Consider the following 19,951-nt stretch of genomic DNA (forward strand, 5'->3'; position numbering starts at 1 on the left):
TGAGCCCCGCTCGATGGAAACCGATTAACCTTAGCTCGGCAGGGACGGGGCGGTTGATCGACCCGCGGGGGACTCCGAATCGAGGTCCATGAGGCTTATCGTGCAGGCGAGGCCCTGAAAAGGGTGGCCATTAAGAAGCCAAAGGACCAGCGGCTTAGGCCAGTAACTAACGCATGATGATCGACATTTCACAAAACCTTCTAGGAGCAAAAGCACGGTGACAGGAATGCAAGATCGACGTGACACGGACCAAAGGCGGCTGTTGGGTCTCGATCTCAAGTGGGGAGGCCGGTTGAGGGAGTTTAGAGGAGAAAAACAAGAAAGGAAAGGGGGAGAGCTCGACATCCCCGGAAGAACAAAGGGCTTTTCCCTCGCCGGGCACTAGTTAGTTAGTTACTCAAGCCTTCTACGTAAGCGCGTGGCCGTTGTCTACTCGCATGCCTCGTCCCAATCCAGACACATGTGTTATTCGTTTTTTTGTCAATCTGACCAAAGGAATAAGTCCTTGTTATGCTCGAACGCACAACATGCGCATAACACGAAGTACAAACATGAAGTGGAGCAAAATATCCACCAACGCCCTCGTTTCATCGTGATAGTTCATAAGATCTCCAGCTGCCCCTGCAGCCAAGCAAAAAAGCCCGAGCAAGATCTGAAGGGCGGCATCGAGCTGAAGCAGCAGGAAGACAAAGGATACAGAAATAAATAAATAAAACAAAATAAAATCCACTCATGCCCTGCCATCTCCTGCGTCTCAAAAATTTGTGATCAGCCGGGAAAGGACAGGCTTGGCCCGGCGCCGTCCGCTCGAGTCCTGCTGTCGACCAGGCTCCACTTGTAGCGGCTCCGAAGAACTGCGCTCGCGACCTGTCCGGGGCTCCAGTTTATCAGACATCGGCCGAAACGGCATGGCAGATTGTCGCCTATTACTTGGCGCCGACTCAAAAGGCAGCGGTGCAGGGAAAGGGCCCACTCCGGCCGCCGGTACGGGCTGGTAGACCGAGCCTCGTGGGTTGTAGTGTGCAGCGCTCAATTGGGATGATTGCCTGTTGTACGGATACTGCCAAGACGACAGGTCATAGTTGGGGATCGACGTTGGTCGGCTAGGCTGGGGTTGGTATTTGGATGGATCGTATGTGGGGAGTGGGGGTTGGTCGCAAGAGGCTCGAGGCTGCTGTGCGTGCTGTGCGTGCTGTGCGTACTGCGCATACTGTGCGTGATAGTATGATTGGCGACTTAGATCCGGCGCAAAGGAGGAAAGTGGTCGTGGATGTGCAGATCGGGGACCAGCCGCTGGTGGATAATAGTCGTCTTTAGTGTAGGCCGACGGCACTTGAACGGGCGAATACTCCGCTTCTTGTTGAGCGTGTCGTCGCTTCGCCCTCTCTTTACGCGAGAAGAGGTGCAAAAGTCCCGTCACTGCGACTATTCGTTAGCATGCATGCCTCCCCCAAACTGGCCAGGTCCGTTGCCGGGCAAAGATAGATAAATCGTGGTTCATACTTGCAAGGATGAGCCAACGCTCTGCAGGCACCCAATTGAGATTAATGTTTTAAGCCGGTATTTTTGTTGGAGATCGTGTGCCCAGGGTAAAATCAAGGCCAGTAAAAAAATAAAAAATAAAAAAAAATCAAACCCAAAAACCAGCAAGGGAAAAGGACTAGCGACGTTCAACATGCAGCAAGCTCTCGCCGAAGTAAAATTTAAGAGGTCAAACAGACGCCCATACCACTCAGCACCTAATTTTCGGGCCCCAATCGTCTCCCAAAGCTTGGTAAAGAGCAGACCCCAAGGGAGTGTTTGAGAAAAGTGATACTGGGAAGCATTGACATGTCAGGGTTGATATATGGTTTACGGGGTCAACGCGCGAAGCTTCTCTGACAGCAGGACCCTGTTTCAGGTGGGTTATTTTGAGACGAGGCGCCTCCTCGAAGAACAAAGATAGAACAAATTAACCGACTATAGATAGAATCGAGACCCAAAGGCCCATAATTAGCCCAGATTTAGTCCGAATGCAGCCTAGCCAGCGGCCAGACTCTGCCCACGGAGCGCCCACGGAGGGTTACGAGGCGGACTAGTACTTTTGCGCACCGCTGCATGTCCGCACATCACACCTACTGCAGCAGCGGGAACCAACAAACTCCGGCGAGCTTGTGATTGGTAGACTCTAAGCGCCCAGTTCCCCGAAGCGTCTCGCTAGGCCTAGCTATCACCAACAGCCTCTTCATATGGCGATCACCGCTTGTGATCGGCATTCTGGATTTTAGCAAGTGGGGTAGCAGACGAGCCATGTCGAGTCAAGAGCTTTCAGATCAGGCTTTTGATTGCGGAAGACCAACATTTTGAATTAGTCTTCGTCACGTAACGAAACGCATTCTTTGTTGTCAGTGCAGCTAGTATTGTGGAGAGATGATTAGGATTCATTATGGGTCTGTGTTTATGTTCTTGCTCTGTATTAGTTAGGGGGACTCTAAGCGACATGTCTGTCATGGAATGCTCATGTGTTCAAGATAAGGGCGGCTCGCCGTAGGCCAAGCCCCTCCGCTCGAACCTCGAGGTAATTCAAACTAAGCCCAAAATCCAGACGGAAACCTTTTCCGTTAAAGAGTTCAACTTGGTGATTTAGTGACTGCGACACCTCAAGACGGGACTTTAGCTTTCCAAACGACACGGATTATCATTCGGGGTTCATTAGTTGCCGCTCAAACTATTCTACTCTGAGAGCCACGGTTGTAAGTATACTCGGCCCAAGATAACTAGTAATGTACGAGGAACTTATGCTATACCAAGAATCTGTGCCGTTCTTGTAATAGGAAGATTCTTCTATAATGGTGTGGATACCTTTCGCATGACTGGTAGGGTCCAGACCAGAAGAGAAGCTGAAGCTGTTGCCTCGTGCATGCCAAGGGAGAGTGTAAATAAGTACAAAGCTTCTATTTCGTGAAATGGTGCACTATCATAGACCCCTGGTCGCTGGTAGGTCAGGCACATGTAGATACATTCTGAGTTACAACGAGATTCATAATCGTCAACAATCATCATTTAATATAGTTCCTCCGAGTCAGGAACCATAGTCAAAGTCATCGGTCGCACAAGCGAGCTGCGCTTCCGATCAGCTGCAACAAAAGGCGAAGTGCGCCGCCTGGGTGGCATTTCATAGGCTGCGCTAGGACTCGAGCTGGTTGATCGGTCCTTTTGGGGTGAATAGAAAGCTTCTTCGCTTGCTTTCTTTCCGAGAGCTTCGTTCTGTAGGGGGGATTGTGGAGGGATACTTGGTCCGTGTTGATGTCTTTTTCCCCAAGCGGTTCGGTGAATGAGCCGCGCCTTCCATCGGAGGACCGGTAGGGCCCGGCAGACTGGCTGCGAGGGGCTATTTTGGGTGTATCCTCGAGGTAGCGAGCATTTGTAGGGACATAGCGGAAGGGGAGATGGAACCGCGCTTTGAAATTTCGGTGGCTTCGGCAGTGTAGTCTTGCTGAATGGGCTTATAGGTGAAGTCGGATTTCTTGGATTTTTCTAGGTATACTTCTTGTTCTGTCTTTGGTTCACCGTTCATATTCTTGGGGCGTGAGGCAAGGCGCACTGAGAGACGACCAGGCTGTAGTGAGTTGCTTCGGCCGAGGGTTGGGAGGCGCTTGGGAAGACGTGGGAGAGGCTTGTCGGCTATTTCTCGCCTTTGCTCTTTTTCGTCTGCTTCTTCTTCTTCATCCTCCTCTCCTTCGTCTTTTACCAACGAAGTGTCTCGGATGGGGCTCACACAGCCGGGTACAAAGCCGGGCCCGTATCTCTGTCGCTCTTCGAGAGCGCGACGATGAGGGTTGTCGATCTGGTTCCAAGATCCCTCGGTAGGGACTGAAATACCCACGTCGCCCCATCGAGCATGTAATGGCTTGGAGGAATCAGGTCGGCGGAAAACAGAAAGTGGTCTAGTGACAATGCCAGACATATTGATGCGGGTGTCTCGTCCGGATTAGGGCACCGGGCAACATTCGACCTTGGGGTAACAGGCGGGAGGTATAGACAAGATAAAAGAGAGACTTTAATCCGGACCGAGTCTCTACGCAGACGCAAGCAGAGTAGTTTAGATGACGCAAGCTTGGGAGGAATAAACCCAAAAAGCTTGCTTTGGGTCTCTTGGCAGATTGGATGTACCCGTCAAGACTGGGATTCTGGTGTTGGTTGGGTGCAAGGGCCTCTAACCAACACAAAGGCAAACAGGACGGGTTGTTTAGGATTGGATATGACCAGGTTCCGGTCGACAAGGGTCTGGAGAGCGGCGGAAGTAATGCTACCCAATCGATAGAGGAGCAGGAGAAGAAGCGGAGTATGCTGCTCGGGCTGCAAATGACAAGTCCGAACGCTTCAATGACTTGAAGCCAGAGTCGAGTACTTCAAGCCTCCGCAGGATGATCTGAAGCTTTGGGGCGGGAGGCGCACGGGTATTAAAGCTTGTGCACCAGTTCAGATAACGTGGCTTCCAAGTTTCATGACCCTCTGGCGTGCATGACGATGGAGTATTCAGCACCTCGATAGCAGGTCCAGCTGCGTCTGGACTCCCGCGAAGGCCAATCAGACGCGTGCATTACCGCTCAGCAGGAGCTGCATCTGGCCAATCTTGCCTTAATTAGCCATGCTTGACCCCTAAAATAGAAACAAATTAGCCTGCATTTCCTTATCCCTGCTTGGATGCAACCCACCATAATGCAGGCAAATTAACTTATTTTTAGAAATTAGCTTCTTACGGTCACAACAGGTTGATTTGCAATCCGGCGCTTTCTTCGGACTTTCTTGTTCTGATCGCGCGGAAGAAATAACGTCGACCCCTGAAGGACTTTGCGGATCCGCTGCACGCCGTGTTTCAGATATGGTCATTGCGTCCCGCTGTCAGGAAGATTTCCTTTGTCCGTGTGATGGATGACACCGGCGCCACGTTAGCACTCGCGCTCCGAAAGAGTTCGAATGTAGACGTTCCCTGGCCAATCCAGGAGGTTCTTTTTTTTTTGAAAAAGAACCTGGAATAACATGAACTGAGTACTATATGCTAGGAATAATTTCAGGGATACTGAGGGCACTCAAAACGAGCATGTAAACAGGTTATCTCCACACTATATTTCCGAGTTTGCGCAAGCGTGAGGGTATCGTAGTGATCGGTCTTAGCAGTAGAGAAGACTCGGAAAATACTACTACTCGTGGTTTCCGCACAGGTTAGTTCTCTATACTTGATGCTCGAAAATGCCAAGTTTCAAGCAAGAATCATCCTATTCCACCCCGACAACCCACCCGTCTTTGCCTTTGACTTCGATATACTGCCCGGCTTATGCTTGCGCGGCGGTTTCTTCCCAAAGCGGGTGTCTCTAGTGCTGTGCTTGTCCCAGGCAGGGCGATAGAAGCGACAGGGCCCAGAGTCCTGTAGAATGTTAACACGGCGGAATAAAGGAAATTGTCGTTGTTATGAAAAGCACACACAGGTTTTGGCCAACAAATTTTGCCCGGCTCGTTTTGTAGGTCGACTAAACTTCTCCGCCGATCCATTGGGTGTCGTCAATACCTATCTGAAGCCTTAGCCTTTCGATCGCTCTCAATTTGGCTTCCCGTGTACCATGGCACGTAGCGAATCGCTACTTTCAAGTTGCCACACTGCTGTTGGCACTCTGGAAAGGTCTTGTAGCAATGTACCAGAAGTAGATCAGGTAAGTGCAGAGCCGAGCATGGCTTTCTGCAATAAGTCACTATTCGTGAAGCGCCGCTGTTGCTATTCTGAGGAAACTGTTAGAACGGAGCTATTCAGAGTTATTGAACATACAGCTCGAGGGATTGATTTATCTTGGCATCGCATGTTTCGGACATCCACCAGAGAGCGTTTTCGGGGTGATGAAATACTGTTCATTATTATTCTACTGGAGCCCTCTTCAAAGCAACAAGTCTACTTGTTCTATGTTTTTCACTATGCCCCGACAGTGAAAATTTCTGTCTCGTCAACAATTTCGAAAGAAGAAAAATAAATAAGATGAGATAGAGTAAAATTAAAAATGAGCGAAAACAAGAAAGCTCAGGGTCTAAGCTTGAAGAGTTCCCATTGCTATCACAGAGGGACAAAGCTCTTTGCATCGACATCTTTCGTCGAATATCTGGATTCTACCATGGAGATTGGGTCAAAGGCGGGCATGAACCTTTGAGTCCGCGCATCCTAGTATTACGATGAAGAACTTTGCGACTCAGAGTATTGCTTGACATGACTTCGCACGGAGTCTGTACACGGGCGCTCTACCAGATACAGTAGACCCAAGCGGGGGAACTGCATGTATGAAGGACATCCCGATTCTCATCAGATATCTGGGACCCGAGCCACCAGCGATCTTCGTTAGGAACAAGGGTATCCTATTAGCCAATGAATACCTAACCACTAACCCGTCAACATCGACCTAGTCTATACGCTGTGCGAGAAACCATGGAAACTCAGCAGCTAAGGGGTGCCTCTGCTAAACATTGGTAGAAAGAACGAGTAGATTGCCGTAGCAAAAGGAGTGTATTGAATGGTAACCAACAAACAAACAAGCTCAACGTATCGATGGCTTTGCCGTCAGTGTAAACATTGAAACATGCAAACCATCTATAGTGTGCGCGGGGGAAAGCCAATAGTCCAAAAATCCAAAAGCCTTAAATTGATCCTTCGCGGATCCTGATGCAATCAATACATCAGATCCTACTTTCTGCGCAAGCACTACTTTCTATCAATCGCTTCCGGTCAATGACTACAGCGGCCATTCCGAGCTAATCCTCACACCCCATCGGAACAATCATTGTTCGGACACGTAGGGTCCTTAGAAGATGGTGAAGACGGGGACGGGGGTGGAAGAAGAGGCCGGAGTCGACGAGGAGACCCAGGAGGAGCTAGCAGAGCTGGTGGCAACGGCACGCTTGTGGTAGCCGCCAGGGAGACCTCCGGCGAATCCGGGGAAGGGAAAGCCCAGAGGAGTAGAGGTGGGAGTAGGAGTAGCGGTGGAGCTGACACCGGAGGAGCTAGCAGAGCTGGTAGCGACGGCACGCTTCTGGAAGCCACCGGGGAACCCTCCAGGGAAGCCGGGGAAGCCGGGGAAGCCAGAAGGAGTAGGAGTAGCAGAAGAGCTCAGGCCGGAGCTGCTGCTACCGAAGGGGCTGCCAGGGTAAGGGCCGTAAGGGTGGTGGTGAGGCCACTCACGCTTCTCAGCGGGGATACCGATGAGGGCGCTGGGGGTCGGGGTGGCGGTCGAAGAGAAGGACGAAGAGGCCACAGAGGAAGAGCTGACGGGGGTCGAGCTGGACAGAGCGACGTGAGGGACAGCAAGGGCGCAGCCCAAGAAGCCCATGAGAGCGGCACCGGTGAACTTCATTTTGAATGATCGGGGGCTTTGAACCGACGGTTGGATGTATAGTTCAAGCGATTGTCTATAACGAAAGAATTAGGGTTGTGGCGCAGAAGAAAGAGAACCCTCCCCGGGCGTCCAGGCGGCCCTCGACTGTTTTATAGGGAGTTGGCTGTAGGTGGATCGACCCACGTAGACCCTCCCAAGGTAGCGGAGACTCTATCATGGCATAGTTGTCAGAGATTTGTTGCCATGGGTTTTCCGAGTTTGGGCTTCTAAACCGGTATAGAAGGCGGATGTCGATCGTCGGTCCAGGCGCTGTGGGGGGCCTTCAGGGGTACGACCAGTCGAAAGCCGCAGGAACCCGGGACTGGAGTCTAAACCTCCCTTGAAATCCCTGGGTGCCCGATAGCGTCCACACTAGCCCAACAGCGTACAAGATAGGCGCTAGCAGCGTATCAGGACGTGACGCTGCAGGCGCTCATTGTGGTGACTGGCCCAACAAAGTTTGGATTTGGCGTATCATAGTTTCCGCGTTCTTTTGGCGAAACCTCCGCTGGGATTCCGGTGCTGGCCTCCCGTCTCGGCTTGCCTTGGAAGTCGTGCGACTGTCCGTTATTCTTCCGATGGTGGGGCTGGATTGAGGTTGACCAGGGCGAGCTTAATTCATCTGGTTCTTTTCTTGAAGCGCTTCTGGCCCATGGAGCCAATTCTCGATCTTAAGTGGTGGTCTCACCCTTTCCTCATTCCTTCAAGTAGGGTGCTGAAATGATCTTTTGCTTCTATTTTGCGCCGCCTCATGGATTTGGAATGCCTTTCAGCAAGTACCAGTATTCGTCGGGGTTCCCCGTTTGCCTGCACCCCCTGTAGCAGATACGAAGGCTGTGGGTTGCATTGCGGTAAAAGGAACCGGCGACAGTCTACGTTGGGTAAGAGATTGACATCCCAATCGATCGATAACCAGCAAAATAGATTGGGTGCATTGCGATCGTCGCGGAGGACTTGGTAACCCGTGAGCTTAGCCTTCGTAGGGCTTTGGATGCGAGCTTTGTCGATGTGACATACGAACTTTCCATTTCTTTCTTTCATGCCTCTGTTCTAGACTCCCAGGAACATTAAGCGCCCGATGCCAAAAAGCCCTAGAGGCCCACCTCGAGATCTCGGGGCTCGTTAGGAGGGGTTGAAACGCCGGCGTTGCTGAGTCACGTTTCATGAAGGATCCATGGATTCATGGATCCATGGATTCTGTCCCAATGGGCTTCGGGCCAAGGCTCCTCAAATCTGACGACAAACCAGACCAAGGGCCTGTTATCATCGTGTCGTCTTCAGCTCAGAATGCAGATCAAGGGGGAAAGAGTGGGGCAAGGTAGAAACCGCCACAACGTGCGCCGTGAAAAGTCCCATAAGTGGGCACCGTTAGTACCTGGAACAGCAGGGATCAGCCTATGAGGGATCCAGGAGAAACGAGGGCCGGGATTAGTGCCTGTCGTGCGGGTACGCATCACCTAAAGACTCGAGCTAGAGCAATAGGCACTAGACGACGGAACCCTGCGGATAGATTGCGGATGAGTTATAAAATCACTGTCCCGGGTGCGCAGCCAATTCTTCCGGCAATGGAAAAAGGCATCTTGGACAGCCCAACCCGTGGTGGCATCGTGAAGTTTGCCGTCTGATCTCTTTGCCGATAGTTCCCCCATTCGGTATCTCCCTATCCGCCAATGATTCCTTCTGGTGCACTGCACGAGGTCTTTCTAGTCCGGACTCCGTAGGGATCTGGGATCTGGGATCGACTACGAGCAGATATCAGTGATTCTACGAGCCAATGGCCAGAGCGTGAAAGCTCGTATTGTGAACCAGATCTGTCGTATTGGTCTAGACTCTGTAAAGAGCTGGTTGAACTGGGGAATCTAGTGATCTCTAACGCTGACCATGCTGACCTGTTCTCGGGGAGGATCGTCCGGGCTGGCAAAGGGCACTGCAGCTATAACCCTGAGCTGCCTGTCGCCCTCGTCATCCTGTCTCCCGTGGGCCGTCTAACCTTGCCGAAACAGGAAAAATCCCGAAATATAGCCCCGTTCAATCATTCTAGAGGGAAGAAGTCCAAGAGCCCAATCCATGGCACGCCCAGGAAAACGAAATGCAGAAAACGCATGGCTGGGTATAGTGAAATTTCAAGGTACGATGACGATCTCTGTCGGAAATCCTTGCCCGCCTGGCCTGCAGCAGCGGGACAGGCGCGACAGCCATTTGTACCGGGTTTCGGTGTATGGGTTCGTTGTCGCAATAGTATTCTAGTAAATCTTTGCCCGTCTAAGTCCATTTCGTAATCCAATTAATTGCATGATGTGCGGGTGAAAGAATCCGGAGAGCTCGGCTGAACACTGGGTGTCATGTTGAGATAGTGACGAGAAGAAGGCGATAGTGCCATGGTGACTTCGTGAGGAGACGGCGCATGAGCCTGTTTGGGCGATCCTCGATGCCCAGAACCGGACCGCTGAGACTTTCCAGAGAAGGATGATGGCCGAGACCCTGCCGGACTGCGCGAGTTGTGGCCCAGAGTTTCAGAGTAGAACGATGTATCCCAAAGCGAGGACTTCTTAGGCAGCCGAGGGCGTGACGTGAACGAGAATTCAATGCCATTATCCTCATCGCTGCCACATTCAATTTCGAAGGCCCCATCGCCGAAAGGCGCCGAAGATCGCCGGTGGGCCCGCGAACGGGTTGGCAAAGAGGTGAGGTCATGTGCTATACTGGAGGGGTGGTTTTCAAGGGACACACTGCTTCGAGCCTTGCGCAATCCCTGCTCCATTGAGGCTGTTGCTGTGCCTTTCGAGCGCCTTCTTTCGAGCTCTTGACTATAGGATCCTCTTCGTCGGTTCCGTATCCGTCCACGGCTAGCGTTGCTCTCTGCTGATTCGCTGGACTGTGCTAATGAGTTATAGATGCGCTGCTCAACCTGCGCCGGACTGAATGCTACCCGGGCTCGCATTTGTTGGATTGCTCCATCGAGTGCGAGTTCGATGGCGCAGTGGTTTCGAATGCGGCTAAGCCTAGGCCATGTTGCGCGTTCGCCACTAAGGCAAGCTTCGAGCATGAATTCCGTCGTTGGATTTTCCAGTATTCTAGGGAAATTGGAGGAAATCAGTTCAGGGTAGATGTTGATGTCACCACTATATTTCTGATTCATGATGGAAGCCAATTTGGTCATGGATGTTGAGAAAATCCCTAGCTCTGAGAGCACGTTCATTCGATACAGCACTTCATCTTTAGCAAGGTGGGTCACTGTATTCATCCATCGAGGGACCAATGAAGGTCCCCCCTCAGGAGCCTTTGTCGGCCCGTCTTCTTTGGGCAAGAAAGGAACCACATGGGGGGTTGACCTGAGACACAATGAAGTGGTTGACGTTGAACATCTCGGAGAGCCGTGTCATCGGAAGATCACCGTCGACAGAGCCATCAATATACTGCTTATGGAAGTCATTCCACGGCTGTGCCTCTCCCGTCAAGGGATCTTTAGCCATCAGAGTGAATGGCTGAAACACCAGTGGCACCGAACAAGAAACGGCCCTACGTATGCATAATTAGATGATTTCCCTGGAAGCGGACGGCTAGACTTACACAGCAGACCAAATCAGCACATTTGGGGCAGAGATATAGTTCAGGAGCCGAGGAAGCTCGTACATCCCGGCACTGGATACACAGATGTTCAAAATCCGACGAGTCCGGTTGTACGCCTCTTGAAAGGTGATGTCGCCAAGCCAACTCCTCATGGTGTTAGCCAGGTGAGAAATGTCGAGAAAAGAGCCGTATTTGAGGAATCGAGCAGTCTTCTGGAAGATGTTCTCTTCCCGGCCCGCTTCATTGAATACATCGAATTTGCCATGTGCATACGTATCCAGGAGCGCGGGAAGTTCGTCATCTTTGCGTGTACAGAAGACCGCGCAGACGATGCTGCCTGCAGATGCCCCTGAGATGATACGAGGTATCAGATTAGCCTCGTATAGCGCCTTCAGGACACCGATATGATTCATGCCGAACGTCGCTCCCCGGAAAAGAGCAATGCACTCCGGCCAAATGCTTGCCGAGCTGCTAGCAGTTGATCTAGAATATATTTAAGTTCGAGCCCGTCGCAGCGGTTGTGTACTGACAGATCTACCAATGTTGTGATAGTATCTAAGGCTGTTGTGATATACTTATCGACCAGCGTTTTCGTCCCGATATGGGAATGCCGGTAGAGAGACGCGTTGCTCATTTTCCCGAGATCGCGGCTCAGTGCGGTTCGCACCAGGAATAGCATGCGACTCACGTCACAGCTAATGCGCGCTTCCTCCAGCTGTGCTAGCCGTTCCTGCACCAGCCGAGGATGGTACTCGGTGCATTCGAACGCCTCCTTCCATAGATCGTTTTCTTCCAATACGTCTAGCTCGCTGGCGCAGCTGCTCCATTCCTCGTACGACACCGCCTGCAGCCGGGTTCCGATTAGCAGTGGGTTCGGCGCAAGTGCGACCAAAGGCCAGGAACCGGTTTAGATTCCCGGATCGCTTGTCCGACTTACATTTTTGATCTGCAGATAGAGAACTTGCTTGCGGTCCTCGATCTGCGCGCGTTGCCTCCGTTGCTCCGGTGTAAGGCCATCGCGGTAGGTATTCAGTGTCTCACCGGCCCAAGTAAAAGATTCTTTCACCAGCGTCGATACTGCAGGGATCGAGATCGCCTTGCGCAAGGACTTGCGTGGTGGCAAGGGAATGAGAGTTGAGTCTTTCTTCGGGTAGCAGTTCGGATGAGCTATTGCGGAATCGCCCAATACTGACATCACAGGTTTGTGCATCGAGACCACGCCATTCAAGCTGAGGACGAGTCCAAAGCCGAGAGAGTGCTGAGTTGTAGAGTCTTTGCGCAAGTTGAAAGTTCAGCCTTCACGGTTCCTAAAGGGAGTGTTGGCGGTCTGGAGAAAAAGGTCACGAGCGCCAATAGTAAAAGCGAGCCGATGACCCCAACTTGATTTTTTCGGGAGGGGGCGTTCTCCCCGCGATTTCCCCGCGGGTTTTACTGCTTAGCTGAGAGGAAGTCGAAGCAGAAAGAGGAGTATGTGTAATCCCATCATGGGCCAACCTTGCATAACCCGGTATCTCTCACTAGGCCCTCGTCATGATCATCTGGACGTCCCCTGGTTCACATGCACCTGCATGTGAGATATCCTTTCGAACGCCACAATCTGTTGACAGACAAAAGCTAATGCATGGAGGTCCTATCTATATCTATGAACGTAAATTCTTGGTCATTTGATTCTTGGTCCGGAACTCTATAAAGTATAGTTACCAGTTGAGACACTGGCAACCGCTAAATCCCACGAAGCCATTCTCGCAACACCCGCCTTGCCTCTGTCTCCACACCATCCTCTCGCCAGAAATGCCCCGCACCCTTAATCTCACAGCCCTGAAACCGACTCTGCGGTATGCGACCCATCTCGGCTGACCACCGTTGCAATTTACGCACGGATGTGAAAGCGTCGCCATCGCCGAACAGTGCCAGTGTCCGGTGAGCACTCAGCTGCTCGGCCGGTCGGGCGGGCCGGGCCTGAGCTGACCGACCCCCAAGATCGATGGCTAGCGTAGAAAAGACCGTCAGAAACGAACTTACCGGGGGTAACAGCGGGGAAACAAGCAGATAAGAGACGCAGATGGAGTCACAAGGGGTCGTAGTAGATATCTCGCCTCCCTCCTCGTGCGGCGGCTCTCGTGTCGAAGCAGCGATCTTCCCCGCGGCCCGGCCAATCTGGCCAAGGAAGCTGTCTGCAGCTGCAGAACCGGGGGCAAACAGATTCATCATGACATCAACCGTCGGGACATGGGATGCGATCAGCGACCCGTAGGAGTAACCTCCCAGCACCAGCTGAATGTCAGGGCGTTGGGCTTCTGTCTCGCTTTGGTGGCCCCTGGGCAGCAGCTCGCGCAGATACTGCAACATGAACCCGTAGAAAGAGACATAATCGGCCAGTTCTGGCTTAGCAGTCCAACTGGTACGTCCTCCAGACCTACCTGCTCCACTGCTTGCTGTCAGTCGAGCCACTGCGGGTTGGGTCCGTGGATGATGGGTGGTTACACGTACCGGAAGTTGAAGGTTCCGACCACGAATCCCTCCTCGTACAGCTCGCGACCGATGAAATTGACGACCGGATCGTTGTAGCAGCCGCCTAGGGGTGCGTAGGGATGTGCGACAATGGCGCCTCGGATTCTCGTGGCTGGTGTGGGTTTATCCTGGAGCCCACCAGGGATATATAAGCGGCACTCTAACTTCGTGCCATCATGAACAGACGGAATCCAGAAGGAGAAGGATGGCCTGGGAAGACTCATGGTGGAATTGTAGCATTTGAGGAGTAATCATCAGGAGTGACAGATTGACTTGATCTTGAGAAAGGGGCATCGATGATGTTGAGGTGTGTTTTGGGTTCAAGACCTTCCGCAAGAACCTGAACTTGACATCCACCAATTTAGGGAGGACTCACCACTAACAAGACGCATGTCCCAGCTTGATTTACGAAGCTCTGTGTCAGAATTTAATTTCTATATTTTCTATTTCTTTTCTTTTCTTTTCCTTTTTTTCCCCCCAAATAATACGAATACGAATACCAATAAAAATCTTGAAAGAGACGCTTTACGCAATTCGCTGTGATCCTAGTAGAATTCTATGCTATTCAGGTTTCAAGGAGCCACGATGGATCAGGCTCGTCGTCCTCTGATCTCGAAGCATTATCTGCATGATGATCTTCATCTTTCAGAAGGTCTGACGGGGGCTCCGGGTTATCATTCTCCAATGCAGATTCGGGACGGTGTTGAGGTTCATCTAAATGGTCGCTCGATGGCCCCTGCAGGGTCTGCCCAGATGAACCTGCACTTGGCTCCTCGGAGTCAGTTATACCGAATGCTGGCAGAAGAAGCCGTTTAGCTAGACGAAGTGCTTCAAGTTCCGCTGAGATGCAGCAGACAAGGAGTTTCCAATTCTGGTCCTCAGCCCGGGCCAGATACGATTGCAGGTGTTGGGTAACATCTTCCAGGTCCTTCGACACACTGGTGGCTACCTCTTCCTTACTGTCCCCAATGGGAGCGCCGTCTTCTTCTTGCGCACTCAACTGCGTGTACCGTCGCATGTACACCACGAGCTTTTTTTTCAAAGCCAGAGACGTCAGCGATAGCTCGCTTCCAGACCCCACCTCCCTCTTCTAAAGCCACTATCTCTGCATCCACTTTCTGTTGCCTCTGTTGGATCTCTTGTTGTTCATGTTTCCAATGATCTTGAGCTATTGCAAGGGTCCGACGTTCCGGATTCAAGGCATAGAATGTAGATTCGTTCACACGTTGCGACAGGGGCTTGACGGGGGGGTTCTTTCAGGTAGGTATGGACATCGGACTGGAGAAGAGACAGAGATTCATTGTAAGAGGAGAGTTTAGCATCGACGGAGTTTTCGATATCCGAGATCTCGCCGATTAGGTGACGGTGCCTGGCTTTCATCTCATAAAGTCTGGTTTCCAGCTCAAGAATGTCAGTTTCAAGCGTATGAGCTTCCTTTCTAAGACTTTTGGCACGCTGAGTGTCTCTGCCGTTGTGGATAGCAGATATCGCTTCTTCTAAGCTCCTCCGCTTCGCAGTAAAGCTTTCAATCTCGCGAAGCGCAGTGTCCCTTTCATCAATTTGCGACGATAGTATGGCATGTTCCTCTTCTCGCAGCTTGAGCAGGTCATAGATGGACTGGAATATGCGTTCACGTGCCGTACGTAGTCCAATCTTCCGTGGCGGGAGTTTCCTTGACGAGGATGTCGGAGATAAGGTCCTACTAGCTCTGGAGGATGTAGGCGTGTCGCTTCCGTCTGAAGGACCGTCCGTTTGGGTGTGGCCTAGCCCCGACAGAAGACCTTCGCCTTGCGCATCAATAAAAGTTTGTAGTGAGCGCTGAATATATTTCGTCTGCCGATCGATGAATACAAGAGGATCATGGTGATAAGTGGAAGCCGCTAAAGGTAGTCGCTCATCTCGAAACGGGAGTAAGGTAGACATCATGAGGTAGGAGACGTAGTCAAGGTTGTGAAGAAGAGACAAGATAGTGCCTCCGGACCTCAAAGGGGACCTCAAGGCATATTTAAGCACAAGCCAGAGTCATTCATCCAAGAATGGGCTTGGGCTGTTGCATGGAGCACTTGACCTGATGCATGAGATTGAAACACGTGACCAGACAGTCAGCTCCGTTGACGTTGTCCCGTCGCGCCTGCAAAGCTTCCGCTGCATGCTCCCAGCTTCCATTCACGCTTTCACTTCATCACATAGTGTGTTTCTCATTTCTTTTGTCCTTCTAATTCTCGACATCATCTTATCTGGGGCCCACTGCAATCCCCACCTGAATCAAGTTCCTACTTTGGGACTCGCTCGCTGTTCTGTCATCATAGCTCGTCCCGAGCGACGCCGCTTCGTCACCTCGACAAAACCATCCTTATTACAGCTTGACATCTGTCACTAAGTCTCAAGCACCTATTTCTCAGCTCAGCCAACATGGTTGGAGTTGCTTCGGCCGCCGGCCTAGTCGGATTCCTCTCCGAGCCAGACCCTGAGCTTAAGGTGTTTGCCTTGAAGTCATTAGACTCCCAGATCGATCTGCTATGGACCGAAGTTGTGAACGCTGTTCCTGAGATGTGAGTGACTCATACATGATGCGCGTCTGGCATTTAGAGCCCCGAGAGCCCCGAGCCATTTTTTTTTCGGAGATGACTAGCGTCGTCTTAATGTCCCTTTTACATCGCTGACGCCATGGGGTCCTAGTGAGGCATTATACGAAGATGAAACATTCCCAGAGCGGGAGCTTGCTGCTTTGCTCGCTTCTAAGGTGTACTACCATCTGCAGGAATATAATGAGAGCATGGTCCTCGCTCTGGGTGCAGGCAAGCTGTTCAAGCTCGACAAGGGTGGCGAGTACGAAGAGACTATCATCGGTACGCTGAACCATACATTGCTTATGCTTCTACCGACAAATGGCTAACGCTAGCTTAAATCTGTATAGCTAAGTGCGTTGATACATTCATTTCGTTGTCTGCCGCCCAGAAGCCCAGCGTGGGCGATCAACCCGCCAACCTAAACACTTCCTTCCCTGCGTCCGGAGACGGTGCTACCAGCACATCCGCCAGCCTTACCTCCCCGATTACACCATTCTCCAAGTCTGCCTTACCATCAAAGTCCCTTCTTTCACGACAAGAAGTTCCCGGCATTGATGCTGCCCACCCTGGTGGCGAAGATACCAGTGTTCAGCATGTGGAGGAAACCCCACTTGTGCTGAAGCGTGGTGTCCAAGGTCAGCTGCAGGGTATTATTGAGAGGCTGTTTGAAGAGTGCTTCCGCCAAAAGCGCTACCGCCAAGTGATTGGAATCGCCATCGAGGCTAAAAGCTTGGATGTTCTGCGTCTGGCGATCCTGCGTGCTAGCGAAGATGAGAAGAAACAGCAGGGTGAATCTCGTCGGAGCGAAGAGCTCATGGAATACGTTCTCGATATCTGCATGGGAATTGTCCAAGAACGGGCTTTCCGTAACGAGGTTTGTTGATTTCCATCCTGAGGCCCCAACGCGATGTACTAATCAAGACATGTGAATTAGATTCTGAAGCTTATTCTTGAACTCCTTAACGAAATCCCCAACCCGGACTACTTCTCTATCGCCAAGTGCGTGGTCTATTTGAACGAACACTCGATGGCTTCTGTCATCCTCCGTCAGCTCGTGGAGAAGGGTGACCCCCGATCTTTGGCAGTCGCTTACCAGATCTCTTTTGATTTATACGATAACAGCACCCAGGAGTTCCTGCAAAAGGTTCGACAAGAGATTGCGGAGCTTGTGCCAGATAACGATTCCGAGAAGACCGAGGAAGAGCCTAAGGAAACCGATGCCCTACTTGAGGACCAGTCCTCTTCCCGACCAACTGGCAACGAGAACCTCCCCGAGGAGTCACGCAGTGCATTCAAGAATATTCTCGCAATCTTGGATGGCATTAAGACGATTCAGTTGAACCTCGAATTCCTATACCGAAGTAATAAAGCCGATATCGCCATTTTGAATAAGATCCGCGACAGCTTGGAGGCCAGGAATTCTATTTTCCACACTGCAGTCACACTTTCCAACGCATTTATGCATGCTGGGACTACGCACGACAAGTTCTTCCGTGATAACCTAGAATGGCTCGGCAAGGCTGTCAACTGGTCTAAGTTCACAGCTACCGCCGCGTTGGGTGTGATTCACCGTGGTAACTTGAGCCAAGGTCAGAAGCTGCTGCAGCCCTACCTGCCCCGCGAACACATTGCTGGGGTTGGCGGCTCAGGCTCTGTTTACAGCCAAGGTGGCTCTCTTTACGCGTTCGGTCTTATCTACGCCAACCACGGTGGAATGGCTGTCGATTTGATCCGCGAGCACTTCAAGAAGGCCACCGAGGAGGTTGTTCAGCACGGTGGTGCTCTGGGTCTTGGTGTTGCTGGTATGGCCACTGGCGACGAGGGTATCTACGAAGATCTTCGAAACGTCTTGTACACTGACTCGGCTCTCAATGGTGAGGCTGTTGGTCTTGCTATGGGTCTTGTCATGCTGGGAACTGGCAACATGAGGGCCCTGGAGGATATGATCCAGTACGCCCATGATACTCAGCACGAGAAGATTGTTCGTGGTTTGGCTATGGGTATGGCTCTGATCATGTATGGTCGCCAAGAGGCTGCTGATGAACTGATCAACGGCCTGCTTGGTGACCCTGACCCCACCCTTCGCTACGGTGGTATCATGACCATTGCGCTCGCGTATTGTGGCAGCGGTAGCAACAAGGCCGTTCGCAAGCTTCTGCACGTGGCTGTCAGCGATGTCAATGATGATGTCCGCCGAGTTGCTGTATTGAGTTTGGGTTTCATCCTGTTTCGCAAGCATCAGAGCGTCCCCCGTATGGTCGAGTTGCTCTCAGAATCTTACAATCCTCACGTTCGATATGGTGCCGCTATGGCTCTCGGTATTTCTTGTGCTGGAACTGGCTTGGATGAAGCCATCGATCTGCTCGAGCCAATGCTCAAGGACTCTACTGACTTCGTTCGTCAGGGTGCCCTGATTGCTCTTGCAATGGTTCTTGTCCAGCAGAACGAGGCCATGAACCCTCGTGTCGTGAGTCTCCGAAAGGCCATGATGAAGATGATTGGTGACCGCCATGAGGATGCTATGGCCAAGTTTGGTTGCGCTGTTGCTCTCGGTATCATCGATGCCGGTGGCCGCAACTGCACAATCAGCTTGCAAACACAGACCGGAAACTTGAACATGCCCGGAATTGTTGGCGCCGCTGTCTTCGTGCAATACTGGTACTGGTTCCCGCTCACTCATTTCCTCTCCCTCAGTTTCGCCCCTACATCGGTCATCGGCGTGGATCAGAAGCTTGAGGTCCCCAACTTCAAGTTCCACAGCAACACTCGCCCCAGCCTGTTCGACTATCCTCCAGAGCAGCAAGTCAAGGCCGAGGAGGCCCCGGAGAAGGTTAAAACTGCTGTGCTCTCTACCACTGCCCAGGCCAAGCGCCGCGCCCAGCGTCGTGAGAAGCAAGCACGACGTGAGAGCATGGACATTGACCAGACCCCCACTACTCCTAAGCCAGACCAATTGCCCGAGAAAATGGAGGCCGAGGATGCTAAGACCGAAGGAGAAGAGGGCAAGGAGGGTGAGAAGAGCGCCACCGAGGGTCAGAAGAAGAAGGCTGAGCGGGAAAAGGTTGGATATGAGTTGGACAATATGTCTCGAGTGCTTCCGGCCCAACTCAAATATCTCACCTTCCCCGATCCCCGTTACGAGCCGGTCAAGAGGGTATGTTACAATGCATCTCGATCACTCTACACAGAAACTTTATTCTAACTTTCTTTCCTTATAGCCTACTGGTGGCGTTGTCGTCGTCCTTGACAAGCAGCCCGATGAACCCCGTGATATTGTGGAGTTGAAGGCCAGCAAAGAATCACGGCAGACCGCTCCGCCTACCGAGACTCCACAAGACCGCCTCCAGGCTGCTATCGGCGCTGCCGCCGTCCAGACTCCTCAACGGGCTGCCGCTCGTGCAGCTCTCTCGAGTACACCGGCTAGCGGCGCCGCCGCAGCCGCAGGTGTGCTGACTGCTGTGGACGAAGATGAGGAGGGTGTGGAAGATGCTCCGGTGCCAGATGAGTTTGTGTACGAGACGGAACCAGACGAGGAAGAGTAGAGCAGACAGTTTTCGGCATAGAAATCCTTTGATGCTGGATGTATTACTAGATGCATCAGGGTTCTCCTGATCTATTGGGAGTGCGGAGGTTTCCGCTTGTGATACGAAGCATTTCGATTACCATTCTTCACATGATATTACTTCAGTAGCTCCCCACAGTAGATCTATTGATTACTTGGATACTCCGTACTAACCCACGAATCGCAAATTGCCCGATGAAGCAGGGTCATCCACGGCAAGAATGCAAGGCGGAGGAGCTCCAAGGAAGGTTCCAAGGTTCACATGTCAGGTCTTAATAAGCATGCGCCTCGGCATTTTCAGGCATGATGACGCAGCTGCGGCCAATCAGCGTGGGCGGAAACTGCGC

General features: G+C 51.9%; 8 protein-coding genes across 8 annotated transcripts; 2 read left to right on the forward strand and 6 right to left on the reverse strand.

Annotated features, from left to right (window-relative positions):
* Positions 1 to 754: 754 nt before the first annotated feature.
* Positions 755 to 1,677, reverse strand: N7468_006483 (uncharacterized protein; the record flags this gene model as incomplete). Its single annotated transcript, XM_058475779.1, has 2 exons — positions 755 to 1,425; positions 1,662 to 1,677. 2 exons carry the CDS (start codon positions 1,675 to 1,677, stop codon positions 755 to 757), a joined length of 687 nt encoding a protein of 228 aa, XP_058328669.1.
* Positions 1,678 to 3,042: 1,365 nt separating this feature from the next.
* On the reverse strand, positions 3,043 to 3,946 carry N7468_006484 (uncharacterized protein; the record flags this gene model as incomplete). Its single annotated transcript, XM_058475780.1, has 2 exons — positions 3,043 to 3,386; positions 3,436 to 3,946. The coding sequence occupies 2 exons, from the start codon at positions 3,944 to 3,946 to the stop codon at positions 3,043 to 3,045; spliced, it is 855 nt and encodes a 284-aa protein (XP_058328670.1).
* A 2,875-nt stretch (positions 3,947 to 6,821) lies between these two features.
* On the reverse strand, positions 6,822 to 7,370 carry N7468_006485 (uncharacterized protein; the record flags this gene model as incomplete). Its single annotated transcript, XM_058475781.1, has 1 exon — positions 6,822 to 7,370. One exon carries the CDS (start codon positions 7,368 to 7,370, stop codon positions 6,822 to 6,824), a length of 549 nt encoding a protein of 182 aa, XP_058328671.1.
* A 2,305-nt stretch (positions 7,371 to 9,675) lies between these two features.
* Positions 9,676 to 12,156, reverse strand: N7468_006486 (putative Patatin family phospholipase; the record flags this gene model as incomplete). The annotated part of the gene is made up of 5 exons (XM_058475782.1): positions 9,676 to 10,662; positions 10,724 to 10,910; positions 10,962 to 11,444; positions 11,492 to 11,805; positions 11,899 to 12,156. The coding sequence occupies 5 exons, from the start codon at positions 12,154 to 12,156 to the stop codon at positions 9,676 to 9,678; spliced, it is 2,229 nt and encodes a 742-aa protein (XP_058328672.1).
* Positions 12,157 to 12,683: 527 nt separating this feature from the next.
* N7468_006487 (uncharacterized protein) lies at positions 12,684 to 13,696 on the reverse strand (the record flags this gene model as incomplete). The annotated part of the gene is made up of 2 exons (XM_058475783.1): positions 12,684 to 13,389; positions 13,452 to 13,696. 2 exons carry the CDS (start codon positions 13,694 to 13,696, stop codon positions 12,684 to 12,686), a joined length of 951 nt encoding a protein of 316 aa, XP_058328673.1.
* A 341-nt stretch (positions 13,697 to 14,037) lies between these two features.
* Positions 14,038 to 15,395, reverse strand: N7468_006488 (uncharacterized protein; the record flags this gene model as incomplete). The annotated part of the gene is given in 3 exon segments (XM_058475784.1): positions 14,038 to 14,472; positions 14,483 to 14,725; positions 14,745 to 15,395. 3 exon segments carry the CDS (start codon positions 15,393 to 15,395, stop codon positions 14,038 to 14,040), a joined length of 1,329 nt encoding a protein of 442 aa, XP_058328674.1.
* Positions 15,396 to 15,543: 148 nt separating this feature from the next.
* On the forward strand, positions 15,544 to 15,852 carry N7468_006489 (uncharacterized protein; the record flags this gene model as incomplete). Its single annotated transcript, XM_058475785.1, has 1 exon — positions 15,544 to 15,852. One exon carries the CDS (start codon positions 15,544 to 15,546, stop codon positions 15,850 to 15,852), a length of 309 nt encoding a protein of 102 aa, XP_058328675.1.
* A 32-nt stretch (positions 15,853 to 15,884) lies between these two features.
* N7468_006490 (proteasome regulatory particle base subunit RPN2) lies at positions 15,885 to 19,584 on the forward strand (the record flags this gene model as incomplete). The annotated part of the gene is made up of 5 exons (XM_058475786.1): positions 15,885 to 16,024; positions 16,152 to 16,321; positions 16,390 to 16,916; positions 16,977 to 19,196; positions 19,261 to 19,584. 5 exons carry the CDS (start codon positions 15,885 to 15,887, stop codon positions 19,582 to 19,584), a joined length of 3,381 nt encoding a protein of 1,126 aa, XP_058328676.1.
* Between the last annotated feature and the right edge of the window lie 367 nt (positions 19,585 to 19,951).

This window comes from Penicillium chermesinum (genome assembly GCF_028974085.1).
Source record: "Penicillium chermesinum strain IBT 19713 chromosome Unknown utg000005l:1.0-4115287.0:1.0-4118363.0, whole genome shotgun sequence".
In the NCBI taxonomy this organism is placed as follows: domain Eukaryota; kingdom Fungi; phylum Ascomycota; class Eurotiomycetes; order Eurotiales; family Aspergillaceae; genus Penicillium; species Penicillium chermesinum.